Genomic DNA, 23,231 nt, shown 5'->3' with positions numbered 1-23,231 from the left:
CCTAGGTCCTGATCCAGTACCCTCCAGTGTCAGAGTCCTTTGAGCTCATTGAAGTAGGCTTTAGGTTGTGCTCTTTGTCCATTAGAGAAAACCCTCAAATCCCGCTGGGCTCTTCTTTTAAACGTTTCCATGTATGTTTTTATGAAGCTGGTGGAAGGTGCCTGCTTGAAATAGAGACCTTTCATACCCCGATGTCTCTGCCCCACTAATCTGCCAAACACCTCAGAATCTTGTGTTATCCCCCAGCCCAGCAAACTCTGAAGGAGGCCGGTATCCCAGACACTGCTGTGGATTTGTGTTTCACAAGTCCTTTTTCCCTTTAGGATAGGCGGAACAGCTCTGAAGCTTGGAAAAGTCCCAGAGCCTCAATATGCTTGCTTCTATTAGCCTCCTAAAAGCACACTTTACTGACCAGCTGAATTAGCATCTACAGTAACCAAGATAGCAGCACAGCAATTCAGAGTCTGACTCAACCTTGTTAAGGACTGCAAAGCCCAGCAATTGTATTGCATGATTCCCTAGATAGAGTCTTTTCTCCTACCTAGTCACGCTTGCCCTCCATGCTCACTGCCCATTAATAAGGGGCACAAACTGGCAGAGCTTTTCCTTCAGACCACTGAGCTGCAGCTTTAGATCCTCTGCCTCTCCAATGTTAGTCCACAATGTGAAGCATTTGCTGCGTGGATTGTTAGTCTGCAGCAAACTGTGTTTGCACACCCTGAAGGGTGTGGGGCAGGAGCAAAGCATGAAACTGCTTAGTCAGTGCTTTAGATTTGAAAGATTTTGGTTGCTGCAAAAAGGCCTGAAGAAGCTGAAGGCAGATCTTTCTTCCTTGGTGGTTCTGTTCCACTTACAGGAACAGAAAGGTGAAGGGTAGAGTGGTGGAAGCAAGAGGAGAACTGTGGAATATCCCTAAAGCCTGCTTCACCTCTACAGTGTTACAAAACAGCAGTTCAGCGGGGGACACAGAAGCACTCAGGGAAACTGCCGCTGAAACTAAGTGAACCTTTCAGTCTACTTATCACAGCATTTGCAGTCTGTGCTTCAAGGAGAAACAATAATAAATAAAAAAAAATCTTGCAAAAGGAGCTAGAGCATTGGATTAAATAAAAAGTGACAAACAAACAAAATCACTAGCTCCTGCTTTAGAAACTGTTATACATAATCATTCACTGCTGCAATCCTGCCATTTCCTCCCTGCAGAGAGCAGGAGTCCCAGAATACTGCCTGTCTTTACATTCCCTGTGCTTGTACAGTTTAACAGCTCACTCTGTTGTGACAAGGATTCCCTGCTTTTCAGCATGAAGCTTGCTCTGATATTTCTGGTTTGCCTGTAATGCTGCTTGTCCTCCCGCCCAGCTTATGAGACACTGTTTTTTTGCTGTGCTAGCAGGTGTATAGTGTCTCTGCTTACTTCTGGCTTACATGAGGACAGTTGCTAACCCTTGATTCCTTGTGTGGAGTCAGAGTGATAGAGAAGAGCACCAGCAGCAACTGCAGTCAGGTGCTCAGCCATGACAGTGTGCTTTGAACTTATATTTTGCTCCATATGACGTACTGCAGAATTCCCCCCCCCCCCAGTGCTCCATTCTCTGCAGGCTGTAAGTCGAGTTAAGTGTTGACAACTGAAACGTCATTTTTTGCCTCTGTTTGTCAGAGGGTGTGTCCTAGCACGTGCCCTGGTATACTAGGCACTGTAGCTGTGTTTAAAAATAAAGCAAAGGACTGTCTCTGACCTGAGGCATTTACAGTCTAGAGAGGCAACGTATAAAAGAGCAGAAAAATGTGGGAAGACTCAACTATCTTACTGTCTCCATTCTCTAAATACCAGACTAAGGCACATCTAGATTAAGTAACCCATCCAGGGCAAAAGAAGCTAACGAGAAAATGGGAAAAGTGAAACCAGACTTTTTGAGTCCCAGATGAGTGCCTCAGCCTCATGTCCTCCCTTGTATACCGTGTCAGAGCAAGCAAGTATTGATTCCATGTATTCCAGAAAGGTTTGCCAGAGTCTTTCCAGACCCAGTGAATCCAGGCTAAGTTAGGAGATCCTTAGACAACATTGTGCCTTCCTCTGGATATCATTTCAGATAATCATTCCAACTTTAATCCTACTCCATGAAACTTCCAGGTTTTAGGTGGTCATCATTTTGTTTAGAGATATGCCAAAGTTTGGTTACATATATACATGTAAGAAAAGGTATAACATCTTTTATTTCATTTTAATATTCTCTCTGCTTTATATGTGCAAAGCATTCAGCACTGTCCCACATGACATTCTTGTCTCTAAATTGGAGAGACATGGATTTGATGAATGGGCCACTCAGTGGATAAGGAATTGGCTAGATGGTCGCACTCAAAGAGTTGTGGTAAATGGCTTTATGTCCAAGTGGAGACCAATGGTGAGTGGCATTCCATCTGGGTCAATACTATGTCCAGTGTTGTTTAACATCTTTGTCACAGACATGGACAGTGGGATTGAGGGCAGCCTCAGCAAATTTGCCAATGATACCAAGCTGTGTGATGCTGTTGACACACCGGAGGAAAGGGATGCCATCTGGAGGGACTTGCACAGACTTGAGAGGTGGGCCAGTGCAAACTTCATTAAATTCAATATGGCCAGGTGCAAGGTCCTGCACCTGGGTCAGGGTAATTCCAAGCACAATTACAGGCCAGGTGGAGAAGAGATTGAGAGTAGCCCTGAAGAGGAGGACTTGGAGGTGAAGGTGGATGAGAAGCTCGATATAGGCTGGCGATGTGCACTTGCAGCCCAGAAGGCCAACCATATCCTGGGCTGCATGTGACCAGCAGATCAAGGGAGGCGATTCCTTCCACTCTTGTGAGCCCTCACCTGGAGTACTGCATTCAGTTCTGGAACCCTCTGCACAGGAAGGACATAGATCATAGAATCATAGGATGGTTTACGTTGGAAGGGACCTTAAAGATTATTCCCAGCCCCTATGCTGTGGCAGGGACGCTTTCCACTAGATCAGGTTGCTTATAGCCTCATCCAACCTGGCCTTCCCAGATATTTCACAGTAAGTCCAGAGCAGGGCCACAAAGATGGTCAGAGGGCTGAAGCACCTCCCTTATGAGGACAGGCTGAGAGCTGGGGTTGTTTAGCCTACAGAAGAGAAGACTCCAGGGAGACCTTATAGCAGCCTTCCAGTACTTAGAGGGAGCCTATGGGAAAGCTGGTGAGTGGCTCTTTATTAGGGAGTGGTGTGATAGGATGAGGGGTAATGGTTTTAAGCTGAAAGAGGGGAGATTTACATTAGGCATTAGGAAGTTTTTTAATGTGAGGGTGGCGAGGCACTGGAACAGGTTGCCCAGAGAAGTTGTGGATGCCCCATCATTGGAGGTTTTCAAGGCCAGGTTGGATGGGCCTTTGAGCAACCTGATCTACTGGGAGGTGTTCCTGCCCATGGCAGGGGGATTGGAACTAGATCATCTTTACAGTCCCTTCCAACCCAAACCATGCTTTAATTCTATGACTTATGCCAAACAGTATGTATGTGTGCAGTATTTGGGATGCCCTTCTTGAGGAACATGTAGAAAACACTGTAATAAGACTGACTACTCCCACCCCCAGTGGGATCTCACAGCAGCCCCTCAGCACCTCCAAAATTTAGGGCTTAGGCCTAGGCTGCTCAGAGAGGCTCAGCTTCCTTTGTTAGGCGAGATTTTCATTAGACCCAGCCAACTAAAGTGTCTAACTTGAAAATCCAAGTTTTATATCATGCCTAATTAGAAAGAGGATTCCTTTTAAAATCTTTGCCACTGGTAGTTCAGCAGCCAAAACCTGTCTCAGGAGTGCTTAAGTGCAGAGAACCCAAAATTACTGAACTTTTTGAAAATGTGGGTATTACCTGCTGTTGCCACCCACAGGAGAGTTCCCAGAGGGGAAACATCCTTCCTTAAGGGGATTCCTGATGGGGGCAGTAGTCAGCATCTGATGAAGCTCTCATAGGCGCTACCTGAATTCCCAGACGGAAACAAATACTAACAGCGAGCAGTATTAGAGAAAGCTTTTTAGTGTTTCTCAGTGGTGATCTTTTTAGAAGTATAATGATTGCACTTCTGGAAAAAAAAAAACTCATTTGCGAAGAGTCTGAATGCTCTTTAATCCTAATGTAAGAAAATTGACTGTGCTCCAATCTGAAGAAAGTTTTTTCTTGAGAATGAATGGGCTGCTAGCACATATCAAGGGCCTGACCCAAGTTATGTTGCACCAGGAGGCTGCACTACAGTGACTGATAGCAGTCCCTAGTGAGAAGGATGTGCCAATGAGGTCTTCGATGCTGTTGCTTTCTAATACAGCCTGCCCACTCACATGTGCGCAGCAGGGGAGGGGGAGGGCGCATGGGTATCACTGGAGGGAAAGAGATGGATGCAGGTGGAAGTTACCACCAAAGAAACATTAAATCCTCTCTCGCTGGGTTTGAGTGTAGCTGTTGTACACACAAAGTCCTGTGTGAAAGTGGAAGAAGCACACTGAGTGCATCAGAGCTGCCCTAGGAAAGCTGTCTGTGGAAAGCAATTAGTTTTCTTCATTTCTCTGTGCATTCCTGCTTCTTTGTATTTGTCTTGCACGACAAAATACCCCACATTGTAAGGGTAATCCGTGACAGTGAAGGAGTTGTTGTTGTTTGTGCTCAGCCAGTGCTGCAGAGGGAATAGGAGCTCTGACATCATTGCATCTGTTTTGTACCAGCACATCAGGTCATGTGCAGCTCCCTAATTTTTCTGTTGATTAATTGAAAAATAGCAATGAGTCTTACATTGTAGAAATACTTGGCGATCCTGTTGTGGCTGCTGACTGGCCTTCGGTTTGGAAAAGCTATTAGAGAAAGAGGGTTTCCCTTTTGGTATTACATACTGCATTTTGTCAAGCAGTTATGTTTGTCAGTTGCTTGAAGGGCACAGCCTGATTTCCCAAGTCTTTGTGCTGCATTAGAGGTGGTAGAGATAAAGATGCCTGTCTGTAAGGGTGAGCTAGAATAGCCTCAGAAATGCTCTGACTTGTTTTGGTTCCCGAAGGTGTGTACCTCAGGGACTAAGGGAGAATAGCAGCTGTGCTTCACCCACCGGCTGGCACTTTCATGTGTCCGTGACATATCTGGGTGGGAAACTGTCACAGAGTCTTTAGTCCAACTCTGTAATGATTACAATGGCCTTTTGCATGAGAGTTTGCTCCCATGCATACATTTTAATGCCCTGATTCTGTTGTAACATGAGTGTAACAGGGAGCCAGATGCAGCCACCATGACAACTGCAGTACAGGTCTTTTTCCTGCTTTTAATATCAGAATTGATATTCCTCTGTCACAGAACAGAGACAAAAAAAAAAATGTTTCCCTTTAAAAACAGTTGGGGGAGGGAGAAGGAGAAAAGCCTTGCGTAGCAAGGAGGAGACAACATCTTCAGTCTTTGGGTGTCTGTGGCAGTGGCAGTAGCAGTTGCATCCCAAATAATTAATGGGCAAGCAGGCTGGATGTGAGGAGCAGAGCACAACCCGCTTTTTAGAGCTGGCTATGGGGATCCCCAAGGAGAGGCAGGCTGCTCCAATAGGGCAGAGAGCTGGGGGTGGCTTACAGAGACCTGACTACACAGAAGGCAGCTGCTTTTAATGGTGCTGATGTCTTCATAGTTGGTAGCTTTGACAAAGACTTATCTCGCGCCCCCATACTTCTGTGGTGAACAAAGGGCTTGAGGAAGATAGCTTGACCCCTTGGTATTAGGTGGGTTTGGGACAGGAAAAAGCATCTCTATTTAAAGAAGTGTCACAAGAAGAAGAGAAAAAGGAAAGAATAAAGTTCTCCAGTCCTGGGTAAAAATAAAATACGTATCCTATTTTAACCCTTTGCCAGATTCATTCTACTGGTTTAGGTTCACTGCTGTAAAATGTAGCTGGTGTTTTGAGCAAAATGAGGGCATTTCTAGAAAGGCACAATGGTTTTCTGTAGCAGAACAGCAGTATATGTATGCCTTCCTAAGCAGCACAATAAACTGTTTGGCAGTGCTTGAGGCATTAAGTGGTCATTCAGCTACATAGTCTATACATCTGCTGGATTCCAGGTGTGTTGTGAAAGGGAAGTTTGCACAGGACTTGGACACAGTCTGAAAGCCAAGAAAAGCATTGTGCAGCAGGGGCAACAAAACTAAAATGCTTATAATAAAAGTCATTCTGCCAAGTAGGACTTCTGGTAAAATGCACACTCATCCATGAAGGCAATCCTGTTTGGTTGAATAAACAGTATGAGGGAGAAAAATTTAGGCTGGGCATGGTGCTTCTGGCCTAAATTTGAAAATCGAACTCATTCATTCATGTAAACCCACCATAGATTCTTGCAGTCCTGTTTCACCTCTGAGGTCCTGGGTTTTCTTGTAATATCAGAGACTTGTCCTAGAAGAAGGAAGCCTGCTGCAAACCGGGTGCTTTCCTGAGGTCTAAAGGAGATCTGCAAAGTGATCCCACTGAAGAACTGCATAGAGGTGCTGACTGTCATCTGGAGGCTTGGAGAATATGCACGTGGAAAAGGATGAGGAATTGCAGAATCATAGAATCATAGAACAGTTTGGGTCATGAAGGACCTTTAAGATATCTGGTTCCAACCCCAATATCATGGGCAGGGACACCTCCCACTAGACCAGGCTACTCAAGGCCCCATCCAGCCTGGCCTTGAACACTTCCAGGGATGGGGCATCCACAACTTCCCTGGGCAACCTCTGTCCAGTGTCTCACCACCCTCATCATGAAGACTTTCTTCCTAATGTCTACTCTAAATCTTATCCTCTACAATTTAAAGCTCTTCTTCCTCATCCCATCACTACGTGCCCTTGTAAAAAGTCCCCCCCTCAGCTTTCTCATATGCCCCTTCAGATACTGGAAGGCTGCTATAAGGTCTCCCTGCAGGCTTTTCTTCTCCAGGCTGAACAACCCCAACATTCTCAGCCTCTCCTCATAGCAGAGGTGCTCCAGCCCTTGAATCGTCTTCATAGTCCATTTTCATTTCCATTCATAGAATGGAAAACAAGAAGACGAATAGTCAGAAAACAGGTCTTACAGTTTATAGAATTTCATGGAATGTTGTTCTTGAGTGAGTTCTGTGGTGGCATAAGGAATCCACTCCAAAATAAAGAACAGGCTCCCAGTTTGGATGTGTAACATTACCCTGCTCTAAATACAGCAACATGTAGGCAGCAGAATGATACTAAATGACATGACAAAACTCTAGATAACCCTTAAGTCGTCCAGTTGGGATGAAGTAAGACTGTTATCAAGGGAGGTAAAATTGCCTCAACTCTGTTTAACAGTTACACAGATCTCTGCAGAGAAGAGGGCTGGCCTCCTAAGGTCACCATGATTCCTTAGCAGCTGCTTTTCCCAGCCTTTCTCACTGAACAGCACCCAGCAATAATTTTAGGACTCGCAGAAACAAAAGGGACTTTTCAATGTTACTGTGTTCCTCTGGCAAACAAATTGTGGGATGAGCTTGGGGCAAACTTCCATCAATCTTTCTTGAGAACCCTGCAAGAATGCTTTGCAGAAGTCTTTAGTTCACCTTGGCTCTTTGGACCTGGCCAAACGTGTCCAGCACAGAGCAGCTAAAAGAAAGTGCTGCCCTGCTGTCCCATGGTGTCTAGCAACAAAGCAGAGGAGGCAAATCCTTTACCTGGATTGAACATTTCCTGCTCAGAAGAGGGACTTTGAATAACAGTTATTTATGTTTTGGTGCAGGTATGAACCAGGGTAGGAAGCCAGTACACAAATGAAACTTCTGACTCACTCACAAATCCATATTATACAACATTAGGATATACTCTAATCCCTAGTGTAAAACATATGTTAATGTAATGATCAGCTACCCCAAATATCTTGAGGTTTTACATCCAGAGTTCTGTACAGTACAAGGAGAGCACCTCTATGGTGCCTTCCTTCAAAATACCTGTGCATAAGTCAAGATTCAGCTTGTAAGCCTTACAAGTGCAAGCACTGTTTCCTCCTGTCTGGAGCTACTGTTGGGCTACTGCTGGGTTTCTTCAACAGAGCATCTGCCACAGCAATATTTTGGTGGGGTTGTTGTCTGTCCCATGTTTGCGTGGGAGACGGTATAAGCTTTCCATGGAGAAAAAAGTTTTCTCCATTGGAAAGAAGGCAGTTAATTATGTCTCCTATAAAGAGATGTAATTTGTTTTCTTTTCTGTAGAGAGAGGATGATATGAACAGCAGCCCTTGCCTTTTCATTCTAAAACTCTGTTGTGACTGTATTGCTGAGTCTTGGAAAACTCCCCAATTCACAGGTTGGTTTTTGTGTATTCCAAACATCTGGGAACAAGGTTCAGCTGACTGATTAATGTGGTCTCTGACAGAAAATGCTGAAAAGCTGGGGAAGGAGGAGAATAAATCTATCCCAGCTGTCCATTTCAGATATTACTGGTTTCAAATTTAGCTTGCCATTTTCTTAGAAAATTGATTGTGAGCACTTTTAAATCTGCATGTGTACGTGTTACCATAAGTATTTGGCAAGTGCAAGGGATTTTTAATTAGATTGTGAAAAGGAGGGCGCCTGTGTATGTGCCAAAGAATCCCAACGTTTACAGGCCTATGGTGGTATGATAAAAGTGAATGCCAATTCTCAGATTTTCTTCTGGTTTTGGAATGCTGGCTCTGCCACTTCAAGGAATAGCTGGAGTAAGCATGTCCAGGCAGAGCCATTCTTTTGAGAGATTTTAGCTAATTTGCTTATCGTTGGGACTTTCCTATTGCTTCCTTTATTTCTTTTTTGAGTCATTAGCACTTTCTTTAGTGATGCATTATCACCTGACATAACAAAGTGTTGCATCCTGCCTTTGGTGCTTATCAAAGGACAAATAGCTTTGAACTCTGTATTAGATGTGTTGCGTAAGGGCAGATACAGAGGAATGGGAAGAAACTCCAGAAAGCAATGATGCTTAAAGATGACTATTCTGAAGATGCATGATCTGCAACAACACCTTCAGAAATAATGAAAATGCTGCCTCTATTTCTTTACTCTTCCTGGTCTCTGTGCAATAATACTGCATTGGTGGGTGCATCGGCACTGCAGTCTACCACTTGTCATAGACATACAGGTTTCTTTGGAGTGACAGGTAATTCAAGCGAGAAGTTTTCTGTAGTGCAGAAGTGATTGTCACTATGAAGAAAAGAAGATCTCTTTTAGGACAGGGGATGCCTTTGACTGTGGTTTAGTATTAAGGAGCTGAAGAACTCGCCATTAGGACACGGGAAGGTTCAGACGTGTCTGAGCCCTCCTTTCTCAAGGAGATTTGGGAAATGTGGGGAAGGAATGACTTCGCTTATCCCCATCACCTTTACTGAGATGCTCAAGAGCCTGTCTTTACAATGTTGTTTATAAACCTCCGTTGCCAAGAGTTTTCTTGATCCTGATATTTATGTTGATAGGCTGCAAGATGTCATCAGCACCTCCAGCAAGAGAGGACTAGTGTGTGATAGGAAGGATATGAGAAGAGCAGAGATAAAATAACTGAAAAACAAAATGTTCCTCCATTGCTGTCTTTGATCTCTTAACTCCCAGCTGTGAGAGATCCTGGATGCTCATGGAAGCAATTGACTTATTTTCTGCTCCTTCTGTTGCTTGTACAAAGCAGAGGAAGTCGTTGTCGTCACTGAGGGGAGTACAACTCTTGCTGTAATGTCTTCTGTGGCACGTTCAACCTGAGGGGAGACAGGGAATAAGCACAGGCAACCTCAAGACTGAGGGAAATTTTACTTCTTCCTCTCATCTCTCTGCCTCTTGCTTTGTACTACAATTCCTGCCTTATTAGAATCATAGAATCACTAGGTTGGAAAGGACCCACTGGATCATCGAGTCCAACCATTCCTAACCTCCCTAAACCATGCCCCTCAGCACCTCATCCACCTGTCCCTTAAACACCTCCAGGGAAGGTGACTCAACCACCTCCCTGGGCAGCCTGTTCCAATGCCCAATGAGCCTTTCCGTGAAAAATTTTTTCCTGATGTCCAGTCTGAACCTCCCCTGGCAGAGCTTGAGGCCATTCCCCCTTGTCCTGTCCTCTGTCACTCAGGAGAAGAGGCCAGCTCCCTCCTCTCCACAACCTCCTTTCAGGTAGTTGTAGGGAGCAATAAGGTCTCTCCTCTTCTCTAGGCTAAACAACCCCAGCTCTCTCAGCCACTCCTCATAAGACCTGTTCTCCAGGCCCCCCACCAGCTTTGATGCTCTTCTCTGGACACGCTCCAGAGCCTCAACATCCTTCTTGTGGTGAGGGGTCCAGAACTGAACACAGTACTCAAGGTGTGGTCTTGCCAGTGCTGAGTACAGAGGGAGAATAACCTCCCTGGACCTGCTGGTGACCCCATTTCTGATACAAGCCAAGATGCCATTGGCCTTCTTGGCCACCTGGGCTCACTGCTGGCTCATGTTCAGTCGGCTGCCAACTAACACCTCCAGGTACTTCTCCTCCAGGCAGCTTTCTAGTCAGATTTCTTCTAGTCTGTAGCACCGCATAGGGTTGTTGTGCCCCAAGCGCAGGACCCAGCATTTGGCCTTGTTAAACCTCATGCCATTGGTCTCGGCCCAGCAGTCCAGCCTGTTCAGATCCCTTTGCAGAGCCTCCCTACCCTCCAGCAGATCCACGCTTCCACCCAGCTTAGTGTCATCTGCAAACTTGCTAAGGGTGCACTCGATGCCTTCATCCAGATTGATGAAGAAATTGATAACGACATTGAACAGGGCTGGACCCAGTACCAAGCCCTGGGGAACCCCACCTGCAACTGACCTCCAGCTGGAGTTAACTCCATTTACCACCAGTCTCTGGGCCCGGCCATCCAACCAGTTTTCAACCCAGGAGAGTGTGTGCCTGTCCAGGCCAGAGGCTGACAGTTTCTGAAGCAGAATGCTGTGAGAAACTGTGTCAAAGGCTTTACTGAAGTCCAAGAAGACTACATCCACAGCCTTTCCCTCATCCAGTAGTCGAGTCACTTTGTCACAGAAGGCGATCAGGTTAGTTAACCACTCTTTTGCTGATTAAAACCCCATGGAAAGCTCCCAGCTTATCTTTGCTATCTTTGCTGCATCCCTGATGCGGAAGGAAGAAGTGGCAGGCATCACGGGCAAAACTGCTGTGTCAGGGCCAGCATCATCTTGGAAGCTTGTGTCATTTCTCAACACTGACGTGCAGTAGTTGAAGGGACGGACAGTTTTACCATAGCTGTTTAACTGTCCACCAGGATCTTACTCCTGACCTGGAACCGAGGCTGAGTCTACAAAGGTAATTTTGCTGTGTGAGTCACCAAAGCGCTGAGAGGAACAGGATTTGAGCCCATCTGCTGTCAGCTAGATCCAAACTGGTAGCCCAGAGATGAAGATATGGAGAGGTCATTGCTGATTTCTCGTGCTATTCAGTCCAATCTTGCAAGATATGAAAAGACATTCTTGTGGCTGAGGTGGGTCTGCATTTAAAAGTTATAATCCTTCATATAGATGAGTTGGGCAGGGATGTTTGGAAATGAAGTGCTGGTTAATCTCATAGAGATATATCAGTTGTGGTCTTGTCATTATAGAGACCTTGGACAAACGTGTTCCTCAGACACAGACTGTACTAATAGCACTTATTTTATGGACAAAGCAGACTAATTTTAGCATCATGGGTAGGAATAATTAGTTCTTGGGATCAATGTGCCTAAGATGGGATGGACATAGCAGTGCTAACGTAGAGCTGGGCCATGACAGGTGGGAGCTGCTGTTCATACTGCAGTGCAAAAGAAGCTGTTGCTGACTTGCTGTAGTAGAAGAGCTGGACTGAACGGTTCCTTGGCCTTTCAGAGTACACAGCTGCTGGCTTTGCAGTTTGGCAGAAAGTCGGCTGTTGATTCCTCTGCCTGCAGCTGCCAGGCCTCCCCTCAAGGCTCTGTCTTGCAGGCAGTGAAGTGCAAACATGAACTTTGTGAGTCTGTGTTGCCCTTGGCCTTCTCACAGTTGCTGGATGAGGTCCATGTTGCTGTTTCTCTGGGACCACATCCCTCTGGGAGGTGCAGTTGTGCTTCAACATTATATTTAGAAAATGGAAGCAAAGGGAAGATCTGTGGGTTGCTTCAGTCTCTGCTTCCATCATTGCCAGCTGTGAGGAACTATTGGGATGGAGTATCCCTTCTAGATACCAACCATTTGTATCTTGCTGAGTTTACTAACTCAGCTGAAATAAGATCCTAATATACAAGTACATTCAACTATCCATCTAAAGAGGTACCTAAAAGTGAAGGACGGGAGAATATAGTAGAGAAACAAAAATCGTATTATCTATTTTCCACTCTTTGAAATGACTGATGTCATCGGGCTTGTTGTGGAACAGAGCAAGGCAGGGACAGAGCCTGGCATTCTGCCTCGTTTCTGCAAAGTTCTAGTTATTCTGCCCTCTCCTGGAGCATTTGTTACTAGTCTTATTCCTTAGTGAAGCAGAGATGGCCATTAAGGAAAGATGTAGAAAAAGAAACAGAGGCAATCCTATTGATTGCTTCTGGAAGAGCTTTAAGGAGAAAATGCAAAGGACATTTGTGTAAGACAATGCCAAAGAGCTAAACAAGGCCAGTGTGACTAATGGAGGAAAAGAGGAAAAGGAGGGAAGAGACTAGCTGAGACACATAGGAAATGGTGGAGAGTTTATCCTTTGAAGCTTTTCCAAAACTGTGCTTTTAAATTTCTTTTCCTGCTGATGGCGGACTCTCTTAAGGATTCAGTCCATGGTACAGTCAGCATCATTTCACTGTCTCAGTCCCATTCCTGGATGCTCTTGGGAAACCTTCTGCCTTATTTTATCCTCAACCAGTGCCCTTAGAAGCTCTACACTACAATTTTGGCAGAACGTTATGCTGTTCTGTGCTATATCACCTCCTTTGTGCTTGCCCATATTCCCGTAATGGGATTCAGAATCTCCTGCATCCTCCACCCACTCTTTGGCTCAGACATTCCAATGTTGTATTTGGTACTGCTTGTATTAAATCTATAATGTCTCAAATAATACAAGGAGCTCTGCACTTGGGTTATTTGAAGTCAAACTCTCCATACCCCTCAATTTTGCAGCTTGTTTCTCCTCTGTGTGTAGTGATTTTTTTCTGTAGTTGAGCACAGCAGCCCACAAGGCATTAAATGTTCTTGAATTCAATACGTCTGTCTTCAGAAGTAACTCATATGGGGGGAGAATGAGTTATGAATTGCACTCCTTTCCTGTGCTCCTGCACAGGGCCTATTGGCTTCCTAACTCCTGCATTTTTAACACATACCTCCCTGAAAAAAGCCAGGCATGTGTATTGGTCCTTCACAGGGAAAAAGCTGCAGGTGAGTACTGCCTACAGTGTGGCTTGCCAGGGCTAGACTTAACTTTCTAAGTTTGGAGTGAGCACTGAAGGTCTGTCATGGTTCGCATGAGAGGGACTGATTGTTGTGCTTTGGAGCTGCAGATATCAGTGTTCCCATAGGCTTGACTATGGCTGCTGATTTGGGATGGCACATTCCTCATAAACACTGGGCTGAATGCATGTGAGTTCGTTTTTTTCCTCCAGAAAACATTCAGCTTGGGTCAAAGAAAGCACAGAGTGCATTACCATTAAAAACCAGGATGAGGAAGGAAAAAGAAAAGCAAGTCAAAATCAGGTTATTTCTCCTGAAGAGCAGCCACTGGTCTATATCCTCTGTCCTGTACTACTTGGTGATGGCAGCCAGGATGTGGCACTCGCTGAAGGTAACAGGAGGCACGGGAGGCTATTTGCCTTCTGGTGTGAGGGGCCAATTCTGCTGACTCCTGGCAGAGGCTTGCATGTCAGTCACTGGCTGTGTACCACTGGGCAGCATATAATCTCGTGTGCTGAATGAATAAATCCACTCCTTGTCAGCTCCCATCAGTCTCTCCTGCATGAAGCCCTGATGCTTCTTAAAGGAGCATACGGTGCAGATAAGTCTAAGTGCCATATTTCCGCTGTAGCCTATGGCAGAGTACTGAGGAACACTGCAGTTCTTACTGAGCTAAACCATGAAGTTTCTACAGTTAAATAACCTGTACAATCAAATCCCCATCACTTCAAGGCTTTGGAATTGTTGTGCCAGGCCAGGTCAGGAGTCATCTTATAGAGGTGCATTGGCACCAGCAGAAATGATTTCGAAGAAAATTCTCACAGTATCTTCTTGGCTGACTTCATACCTTCATACTTTATGCCAAAAATGGAAATTTAGTGGAGCTTTAGAATTGTAGTTTCAAAAAGACTATGGAAAATACTTGTTTCAATAAAGGCTAATATAAACTGACATTATGTTACAATAATAGTTTGTGGAAAACACATTTCCCTACTGAGGCTTCACTGTATAGAAGTTTGCACATGCAAATTTTAACATCAGATATGCAACTCATTTGCTTCTCACTCATACCTATTTTCATTTTAATTTATGGAGTTATAGCCTTGAGAAGCACATACGCAAACAAAAATTGTGGTGGAATGAGCCCATAATAGAGCTTTCAATTCAATGAGGAATTGCTTACCTTTCCAGTACTTTTGTCTGTTTGTTTGTAAGTAGTTAGTACAGCATTATCTACCTGCCTGATTCTGTGGAGATCTAAGTCTGGTTTCTCCACTCATTTATCCACTTTTTAGAGAATCTTCTTGTAATTACTAGTACTTAACAGAAAACATGAGTCCATGTTAAAGCATTAATTAGTCAAAATTGTGTAATAGAAGATTTCTTCCAGGTACCACATAATGATCATTAGAAGGTCTGATTCAAAGCCCACTTAAGGCAATTGATGCCTTTTGTTGACTTTAATACATTTTGAATCTGGTTCAGTATATTCAGAAATGTGAAGCTAATGGCTACAATAGCAGCAGGAAGTACTCAGTGTAGATAGACAACTTCTGTGGTTCTCCATTTGCTTCCATAATGGCCTGCTGAAGACGTTTTGGATAAATGTAATGAAAGGCCACTTTAAATGAAAAATCAACTAAATTCAGAGCTGCAGAGGAAGACACTTTAATGTTTAATCATTTAAAACCTGATTTCTTTCCACTTGTACTCCGTTTATGCTCCCATTGAAATCAAGGATACAACAGATCTAATGTGGTGTTGCTTAGATTTGGTAATGGCTTAAGTTTGTTCAAAGAATATCCCCACAGTAGTGATGAGCCTTCAGGACTTACTGGGCCTACAGTTACTTGCCAATAATGCCACTTCTGCTTTAGTGCTGTTCTCTTCTGATTTTAAGAGTAGCCTGTTTATTTATTTTGTGATTATAGGATAGAGTGAACAGGTGGTCTAGATGGTCTTCACCAAAGCCAGTCATTTTTCACCATTCTTAACTTTCAATCCCATGTAATATCAAAGCAAAAATACCAAATTAATAAATACCCAGAGTTGGTTCGTGCAATATTTCTGTTACAGCAGGAATACAGACTTTCCAGAGAATGTGAGATTAATTTCTTCCTATCCTGTACCTCTGGTTTTGCCACTTTGATTCAGTGAAGTATCACAGGGATTTACTTTCTGCTTTCTGTGCTCTGATCATGGAAATGCAAATTATCACAAAGCAGGCCAGACACTGGAGAAAGTAGGCACTTTGGTACAGGGTACCGAATCCTAGCCTGAGGAGTTAGATGAGCATCCAAATCTCTGCATACTTTGAAGTTCATCCCAAGTATAAATTATTCTGAACTCAGAGCAAGTTCATGTCCAGGTTTGAAGCAACTGAGGGTCAGCCATGAGTTCTCAAATTTCTTTCATTAATTGCTTCAAAGCAAAACAGGGTCAATATTAGAAAGCTTGATTTTCACAAGAAAACCTACCACACACAAACACACATTTTCTGTGAGAAGGAAAAGTAGCACAACACATTTGCTGCCTGCTTTTAGTGACCATTGCATAGTTCCTGCATGGTAAGTATAAGACAACTGTCCACCTCATTTTTTAAGTTCTCATGGCACCACATGGGTGATGGGTGACCCAGTTGTTATTGAGCAGATGAACACAAGAGAAAAAGAAACTTTCTTTATCACTGAGACAGACCTTCAGGCTCCCTTGACCTGCCCTCATTGCCTTCTAGGTGAATTAGCATCCTGTGTGCCTGGGAATTTGTATGTAGAAGAGCAGAACAATTGTTGCCTGCAAAAACTGCCGAGGAGAAGGGTTTAAACCAGAGAAATGCAATTTCCTCTGGGGGAAAAGGAGGGTGAGGTAGAGGTGGAGGAACGGGAAGCACAGCTTTGCATTATTCCACTAAGGGTCACATTGCCCCAGTGTTGCACTTTGTCATCAGCTGAATTAGTGGAGCATCCTGTCAAATCAGCCTCCTGCATAGATTTTTAAAACCTCTAATTGGCACCTGCAAGGTTGTGAGTTAGCAGTGTGTTTCCATTTGCCCTCTACAGCCTTTCACAGCTCTTTCCCCCTGCTCCAAGGTACTGGGATGCTGCACAGCCGGTAGCCTACAGTGATATGAGGCAAGCCAGGTTGTAGTTGGGACCCTGTGACCCAATGTTTGTGTGACAGTTCACTCCTTTCCTTTCTCTTTTAACTGTTATGCAAATACTTCTCCATGTTTCCTGTTTATCACAGAGTCTGAGCCTCCCTAGACAGGCTATTCTGAGCCTGGCCTGTTTTCTGATAATTGCATCTGCAGGAAAGCAAATACCCCTGCAGGGTTTCTCAGTTCCTCTGCCCTTGCCAGCTCTGTGCTGGACAGCACTGTGGCTTGCAAGCACAGGGATGTGCAAAAAAGGCATGCCAAGGACTGGCAAAGCTCTGGGGAAGGAGACGAAGCTGCATGCTATTTCAGGCCTCTTTTGTTTTGCCAGTGAGCTCAACTACCTCTCCTTTGCTAATGACATGGTGGCTGCTAGGTCCTACTGAGCCATGCATCAGTAAAATCACTATTGAGATCTACAGTCCATGTCCAAAGTGTACCAATTACTGGCTTCTCTGTGGGGATATAAAAGATGATCCAAGAGAGTCACCAGTCAGAAATTATCACAGTAGTAATTTTGAGAAGGCGATCCATTGCACATTTTTGTGAACTGATGCTTCTCTGTGGAAGGTAAAAGAGGCAGGACACTGCTGTAAGATTTTTTGAGGATGATCTGTATCAGACTGCTGTTTAGAGAGCTGAGAATCTCTAGTTCTTGAAGTAATACAGCCATTAGTGTCTTGCTTCTCTACATGGGGCCAAGACGTGGACTATGAGAAGTACAGTAATGATACTTTTTCTTCATATAGCCTTTGTCCACTGAAGGATTATACAAAGTCTTACTGAGATCAGTAGATTAGTTTTGTCCTTGGTGTCCAGATAGAAGAGGTAGCAAACTGTGGAAAGCTGCCTGCTGCCTGCACTGGAGTGGTGCAACACACCATTGAACTGAAGTGAAATACTGCACAGCACATCAAGCAGGATGCTTTCTACATCCCTGGGGTTAAAATCAAGACCACAGAAACTGTATTCCCTCTCAAGATTTAGTTCCCAGTGAATTAAAAACATGCACAGAACTTTCAATACTCACAGACTTAAAAAGATTAAAGTAAAGCAACTCAGGTTATTTCTTTTTCTCTTAAAAAAAGTAGATCTTTGCTTTCTGGTCTGATTTTCTCTTATTGAACACAGGCCATGCAGTGCTGTAACTAAATCCCCTCCTCCAAGTGGTAGTCATAAATCACTGCCGCTTCTCGTGCTTTAGGACAGAAACCAAGGAGGACCCTGACTGGATGCTGTCATCCATCACTCATTTGGCCTGAACGTACATTGCCACAACATCCCGCAGGAGGTTTTTCAGAAGTAAGTCACCTATGCAGTTAGACCACTCATCTGCAGAGAATTTCATCTTTCACAGGCAGGATATCCCCCAGGAGGGAGGACAGGGTTGGATGGTCTATACCATAACTGGTGCAATGGTCACATTCCACATGAAATACCTGTTCTCCCCATCTAAAGGGAACTTTGCTAGAGTTCCAGTTTCTGAGCAACTGCAGTACATGGTGTTGATGGTCAACCTCAGTACTACTGGAAGAGTGTTATGGGAGTGTTCTGTTTTGTTTCTCCTCATTCTTGAAGCAAATCCAACTTTTACCAATTATAGGGCAGAACAAGCCCTCTGCAAATACCAGTAACAGGTAACAGGTCTTTTTAAAGAGGAGTCAAAAATGGAATAAACTAGCTCTCCCACTGTTGGTTTGGGGTTTTGGGGTTTTTTTTGGTGGAATAGCTGTACAGTTGTAATCTACCCAACTTTCATTTCCTATTTGTATAGGTGGCTTTCATCTAAATTCCAGTCATGAGTAAGTTACGCCTACAGAGCTGTCACTGTCAAATACAGTTGCTGAGTTCATAGCAGTTCTGGAAGTCCTGAACTGTGTACATACATGTTTACGTGCCTCCTTCACTGATGTCACTCCGTTCTCTGAAAGAGCTGTTTCCAGAGTTCCCAAGCACAGAAGTGGATCTTTCAGACAACTTTTGTCTCTGGAGAGAGGAAGAAATGTCTTTGAAAGACTAAGACTGACACATGTACAAACACCCTTTCCTCCAGCCTGCTATGCGAGGAAAGCCAAGGGCAATGTGGTGTGAGAGGTGCTTTTGCTGTTTTGTGGTGGTGGTGTAGAGAAAGAGAGATCTGGGTGGTGATAACTAACATGCTGGGAAATCCTCATCCTCTGCACGGTGCTGAAAAACTACCACTTTCTAATTTCCTGGTGAGTGTCTTACTGGTATTCAGGGGAAGTTGTGTTCAGGCTTAGCAGAGAGTGGTATTTCAGGAAATCAGAGGACATGAAGAACTGAAGTTATACTGGGGCAAGTTACTAATTACTTCTCTGATCCTTGCAAGGTGAATGTTAAGGGATGGTTTTGTAGTTTCTTCATGTTTTGTTTATTAGTGTAGCAGCTCCAGAACAATCAGCTGTTTTAAGGACTGGGATGGGAGTGGAGGGGACGGACCCTACCTAGTTGTCCTTGTTTGCTTCTTTAGGTCTTTTAAAATTCCTGGAAATTTATTATGCCCAACTGTGCAATGCCTAGACTGCATCTTGTTCCAGAGTTTATTTCCATCATCCACAGTCTCCATAGTGCCACATTAACTCCCTTCAAGTTAGCCTAGGTCAAATCAGAGTGATTATGGTGTGGCTTTGAGCAGCCCAGAGCAATTTTGCCAGTAGCTGAAGAATTGCACTGACTCCATCTCTAATGACTTAGTAAATTCAAGTTAAAAGAACCACAACGGTCATGATAGGAATTTTGGGTGAGAACACGTCTTGCGCTAATTACAGGGACTTAGTCACAACTTAGTAACTCCATGTTGAAGACATGCTTTAAGAAGTAGCCATGTTCAGGCAGACTGAGAATTGAGAGAAAGCAGCGTCTTACACTTAAGGCTTTGAGCACTGCATCTCCAGTAATTGTGTTTAATTTCTTGTTGTGTCATGTACTTATGTCACTTTTTTTATTTCTTTCCCTTTCGGTGCCTCAGTTCTGCAGCTATAAAATGTCATTGCTGTCTGTCTTCCATTCTTTGTTTGCCCTGCATACACTGCAAGTTCTTCAGGATGGGGATTTTCTAATATGAGTCAAGTATGCAATACATACTGTGTACTTGTGCCTGTGGGAGGTCAGGAAAGCACTAAGTGACATCTTAGAGTTTCTGTACTTTGATAATATGTCATTGGCTTTGGATTGTGAGGAAGTAACAGCCTTGACTGCTCATATAACTCCTACAGCTAATTCACGTTGCTAGATTTGGGACTTTTCTTTCAGCCCTGGAATTTTGTGAGTTTTCTGTCCTGCAGGGCAAGGACTGCTGAGGCTGCATAAATTGAATTTTTCTTAAATTATGTGAGTGCTAAATATGATAGATTGTTATAAATTGGTGTATCTTCTGCACATAAAAATGAGTGGAAAATGGATAAATTGGAAGAAAATGTGGGATGATATCTAATGTATTCTACAATCAAGATTATAATCTCTGTTTCTTTTTGTTTCTTCCAGGTGGAGCGGGAAATAGCCATCCTGAAGTTGATAGAACATCCCCACGTTTTAAAGCTGCATGATGTTTACGAAAATAAAAAATATTTGTAGGTATTACTGGCTTTTGCCAGAGAAAGGGGAAGGGAAGGAGGAAAGAAGGGAGAGGAGGGGTTTGGAACTTGGTAACATTTCTGAAAGAACAGTGCAGGATGTGTTTTCACCCTCAGCTGGTGTCCATGTTATATCAGGTACCTGGATGAGAAAGGAACACTCCTTGTTTCATTGGCTTTTCTCATTTTCCCCTCTGTGCTTTACTTATGTGCTGTTTCTTTTCCTACTTAAAATGGAGGAGAGGAGACAAAACATTTTCTATCAAACAGAAAGAGGGGAGGCACATTTGTACCTATGAGGTCTGGAACTATTTCAAATCAAAACTGTAGAAGACTGTTACAGTGGATAATTTGGTTAACCTCCCTTGCCTAACATTTTTCATTGAAGCTCTTGACTCTCACTAAACATATTTTAAATTTGCCACATCAATAACAATTATTGGTTTTAAGGGCTGCTGAAATCTCCTGGTGGTTCTGCAGTAACAGTTAAATAGCAAAGCCTTTTTTTTCCTCTCTTCTCTCTCCCCAGATGATTGCCAATGCCAGACAGGAATGTTGTCCACAGACAGAGTCATTGTAGCTCGACAGGGCACTAGATATGTTGAATCTGTTGTCAAACAGGCCATATTAATCTTGGCACAACAGGAAAAAAAAAAATCAATGTTCTCCAAGTGGAAAAGGGCAATCCAGCAGGGAACTCAGTGTTATTTTCAGCTTTTTAACAGGTTATTGCCAGTAGAAGTGAGTGGTTAAGAAAAAAAATTAAACCATTTCTAAAAACCAATCTCCACTGGTGACCTCTCCGTAGTTTCACAACACAAGAAGGGAATGACTGTTTACCCTAAGAAAGCTTGTTGAATGGAGGTAACTGTCCCTATGGACTATTCAGCAATGAATTCCTGATACCAGAAGCGAGGCCTCTGTGCCTAAGGGTTAGCTTAGTAGAGCAGGCATAAACTTCTGAATTCCTCATCCTCCTTTGGGGCAGAGTCTGCCAGCCACTGTGAAATGTGGTTGCTAGAGCAAGCTTGTGCAGGCACTCGGTGGAGGCTGGCTCAGATGTTCTCTGAGCTGCATTCTGAGTGCTTTATCCTCAGTGGGATAAATGGTCACAGTTGCATGAAGACCACTTTGCCCCAGCTGATGACAGAGGCCCAAATGTGATGCAGCCTGCTGAGTGCAGGAGAAGGGTAGCAAAGGGGAACGAGACTTTACAGCCAATGAGTTCTCCTTTAATGCTAATAAGAGAGGCACCATTTGTAAAAGTACATTCTGCTGTATCCTGGTTTACAGGAGGCTAGAAGATAGCCCCAGGGTTTCTTTTGGTTAAAAGATGGGGAATATTCTTCTTTGTGATCCTTCTTTATTTGTGTGTTGTGTGATCTTAGGTATACAGACACACAAACAAACACATGCTTGGATAAACACATCCTACAGCTGATGGGTTCCAGACAGGTGTAGTATACTTGGGCAATGGAGACATGAATACATGAAGAAGAAAGGCCATGATCGTCATTTGGGGTGTGAGGATGGGTTATAGAAGTGTTGAGTCTTTCTTCTTGTTCTGAATGCCTGTGAAGCCAGCAGCTGAGCTGAGCTCTCCTTCTTTACCCCAGAAGTCTGGGGAGTTATTTGGCTCCATGTGGAGAGTATCTAGTTCTCAGAGAGGTGGGGATGGTCTAACACTAAGATTTCGTAGAAGTTACCACCATCCTTGGCAGGAAAATATCTGTCTCTTGAAAATCACCTTGAAAAGGGAAGTATCTCATATCTTTAAGATGTATCTGGATATCCTGTCGTCTAAACCCTGGTAGGCTCCAAAACGGGCTTTGCCAGTGACCGTTTAGCCTTTAACGATCACTAAGTCATCTCTGTGCTGTAGCCCTTCTGGCTGTAAGACTGAGCTGTCCGCATCTCCATGCAGAGGCACTGAATCCCTCTTCTTAAAGACACTGACTCTGCCAATGACTGTTAATTATGTTTCTTTTTTTATTAGACACTATTTTAAACACAGGGCAAAATGCAGTTTCTGCCAAGTCTCTGTGTTCAAAATTAGAAACAGTCATGGCCTTGGATAAATCTACGGGGTGGAAGAGAGTGCCTGTGGAGGGGTGAAGTGCTACAAGTGTGTGGGAGCAGAGTCGTGTGTATGCATGTACTTTCCCAAATACTAAGACACAGTGAACTCTAGTTCTCACCAGCATCCAAAAAGGGATTGCTCTCTGGTTGTGGCAGCACCTTTCCATCATGCCTGCCGTCTCAGCAGTAACCATAGCGGCATGGTTTCAGAGGAGCTTGTGAATTGTGGGTGATATTTCAGATGCCAGAGACTAATCCTGATCCAGCGCTAGGGAGCATTTCCTCAGCAAATGTAAATTTCACAAATCATGTTTGACTTTTGGTTTATTATTTAATTTGTGACAAGGGGCTTTGGTTGAGCAGATTTTTAATACAACCATGAATCAAATCCTTTTCCCACAGTTTATTTAACACTGAAAATGAGTTTCAAAAAATAACAATAAAAATCTGTTAGCATATCTGGGTTAGCATAGCACTCTTTTTCTCTTTGTTTTGATGGGTTTTTTACTAAGATAGTTGCAGTGATGGGGAACGGCTGTGAGCGTGAAGACTTCCAGCTCTTTATCAAGCATTTTGAGTTGTCTTATCTAGTAAGACTATGGACTACAATTCTAGGTGCATAGGTGACAATACAGCTGCACCAAGACCCTGTGCATGTGTGCAGATATACCACCCACATATATATTATTTTGTCTAAACTTAGCAATGTTACTGACAGACAGTGGAGTTATTTTTTATTTGTTGTATGATCACTGACAGCCTTCAAACAAGTTGGGAGTCCACAGTAATTGGTAATTTAGAAATAGCTACAGACAATCTATGCCTCCCTTTCTCTCATCACATAGTGTTAATAGACAAGACAGCCAAGCAGACAGGATCATCTTCCCGTTTTAGAGATCAAAAATGGATTAAAGTACCCTGGAATAAGCCCAGAGTTGTGTAAGAACTTATATTGCTGATTCATAATGGGGAGTGATCAATGAGCTACCATACTTTATGTGTAGACCAATCATTTTGACTAACCAAGTTCGGACAGTCA

The 23,231-nt window shown here is 43.7% G+C and overlaps 1 protein-coding gene across 14 annotated transcripts in view; it reads left to right on the top strand.

Annotated features, from left to right (window-relative positions):
- Positions 1–23,231, top strand: part of BRSK2 (BR serine/threonine kinase 2) — a 317,085-nt gene that overhangs the window by 183,127 nt on the left and 110,727 nt on the right. For all 14 annotated transcript variants that reach the window (XM_054068445.1, XM_054068440.1, XM_054068444.1 and 11 more), the window contains exon 3: positions 20,025–20,110. In XM_054068445.1, coding sequence (XP_053924420.1) covers positions 20,025–20,110 — 86 coding nt within the window. The remainder of the gene's footprint in view (positions 1–20,024; positions 20,111–23,231) is intronic.

This window comes from Cuculus canorus, chromosome 5, assembly GCF_017976375.1.
Source record: "Cuculus canorus isolate bCucCan1 chromosome 5, bCucCan1.pri, whole genome shotgun sequence".
Classification (NCBI taxonomy): Eukaryota; Metazoa; Chordata; class Aves; order Cuculiformes; family Cuculidae; genus Cuculus; species Cuculus canorus.
Note: the sequence above shows the minus strand (reverse complement) of the source record. Positions and strands in the feature narration are given on the sequence as shown.